This window comes from Apis dorsata, unplaced genomic scaffold (genome assembly GCF_000469605.1).
Source record: "Apis dorsata unplaced genomic scaffold, Apis dorsata 1.3 scaffold_52, whole genome shotgun sequence".
NCBI lineage: Eukaryota > Metazoa > Arthropoda > Insecta > Hymenoptera > Apidae > Apis > Apis dorsata.
Genome location: NW_006263353.1, coordinates 2,829,344 through 2,831,494, shown reverse-complemented (window position 1 = coordinate 2,831,494; position 2,151 = coordinate 2,829,344). Strand labels below are relative to the sequence as shown.

At 32.2% G+C, this 2,151-nt stretch overlaps 1 protein-coding gene across 3 annotated transcripts in view; it reads right to left on the bottom strand.

The window, feature by feature from the left end:
* LOC102672186 (tetraspanin-12-like) overlaps positions 1–2,151 on the bottom strand; it is a 21,552-nt gene that overhangs the window by 5,570 nt on the left and 13,831 nt on the right. For all 3 annotated transcript variants that reach the window (XM_031514961.1, XM_031514960.1, XM_006609295.2), the window contains exon 4: positions 487–643. In XM_031514961.1, coding sequence (XP_031370821.1) covers positions 487–643 — 157 coding nt within the window. The remainder of the gene's footprint in view (positions 1–486; positions 644–2,151) is intronic.

Here is a 2,151-nt window from a genome sequence, read left to right as displayed (position 1 = left end):
AAAAAAAAAAAAAAAAAAAAAAAAAGGAAAAGAAAATCAAGAAAATCCCTCTCGACTAACTTTCTAAATTAATTACATAAAAATCTACTTATATTTACCTAACCTCTTAACAATTTCTCGTGGAAAATATTTCACAATGAAACCTTATTTTTCACCCCCTTGTTATTATCACGCCAAGTTTTTCATCTTTGTGGTTATATATATGCATAATCGTTATGGTAACTGTTTAATATAAAACTTTAATCATACGCTTCTCTTTCCCCTCCAGGATGTTCCATTTCGAGCACTACTTTTAATATACTTTTAAAGGAAACGCGATGACGATCGCAAGGCGATAATCCTTGGTGCATTGTTCGTGCACCATGACGAGGAGAGGGTAGGAAGATAATGGGCCGATAAACGGGGATACGATATAGATTTTACCCGGTCGATATTACGTTGTTACACGGCACATTGTCCCTCGGCATATAATTAACTGATAATTACTTCAAGATATCCGGCGAGTCGACTACAAGAAATTCTCGTTGAAGCCAATACGTCTTGTGCCAATCGTCGGATGAATCTATCCCGCAACACTGCATACCCACCTGAATGCTGTCTATCCTACGCTTCCACGAGATGTCCGTGAAGTACTTTTTCATACCTGTGTTCCAACAAAAGGAGGAAAAATTTTAGGTTAGAAAGCGAAATTCGATGAAATGGTTTTTTTTTTTTAATTTTAGAATTTTACATGGACTTCTTTATATTCTACAAAATTATTCTGAACAATGAAATTATTCTGAAAAATATCTCCAATATTTTTCGATTCTTTTAAAATTAATTCATACATTGTTGAAAAGAAAAAAGAATTTTATGTAGAAAAATGGAAAGTTTCAAAAATTTGGAAATATATGGAAGAAAATTTCGAATTTCCTCCTATATTTTATTCTCCAAATTCAAGAAACTTTGATTATTCTTTTGAAAAGATTAAAAAATCGACGATTCTCTTTTCCCCTTCAATTCGAAACATCCCTTCGGGCCAATCGAACAAGAAAGAGTACAAGGATTATCGAAACGAAGGGAAGAATCATCGGATAATATACACGAATATCTGGATTATTCTCCTGCGGGGATAACTGCGTCGAATTCCACGGGATAGAAATATTCTTGGTGGCCTACGACTTTCCGATATTTTATATTTCGAGGGAATTTGTCCACGTATGCGAAGTGGCACGAAAATTCGTGGAAAATTGAAATTTCCTCGCGTGTTACGTATTAAAAATTTGCGGTCCAAGTAATTTAAATATCGACAATTAAAACTTTCGACTCTGAGTTGGATCTGAGTTCTTTTATATTTATTTTTATTTGGTATATTTTATCCGAAATTTAATCCTACCTTTATTATATTTCTTTATTTCAAGTAATCAAGTAGAGTAGAGAACAAGTTCAGAATCAGAAAATTTACTTATAAATTGAAGCTTTGAGAAGCTTAATTATGTTGGATTTTACTTTATTAAGAATAATTCTTATATTTTTAATCTCATATTCGTAGATAACACTGAAATATATTTTTGAGATTTCTAATTATTGTATAATATTAATATTGAATATGAAATAACTTGATATAAAATAAAGAAAAGGTTATAATTAAACAGATCTTAAATTTGAATTAAAATAAAACGAATCCGAAAAAAAAAATTAATTTCCCGGAATAAATCTCAGAATTCCTTACTTAATCACAGCTTAATAGGTGCACGTACAAGTGTTGTTTCCTATCCGAGAACGCATCCCAAACTAAACTATCAACGAGGAGTTTCCCCGGTTCCTTGTCCGTGACATATCCTAGCACTTACAATTTCGCCAACTTCGACAACTCGAACCCCCTCCTCCAACATGTCTTGGCAACACCCATGCCTCATCCTTCGTAGTTAGTCATAAGTTACATAAATTAAAAGTTACAGCGAGAGATAGATTTTATCGAAATTCATTTACACTACTATTCAAGCTTAAAATTTCTAAAACAAATTGCAACGCAAAATTCGTTTAAAAATTGTACTTGAATATATATATATATATATATATATTCTTATATATTCTTATTACAGTTTAGTCGAACTCCCTCCTCCAACATGTCTTGGGAACACCGATGCCTCATCCTTCGTAGTTAATCAT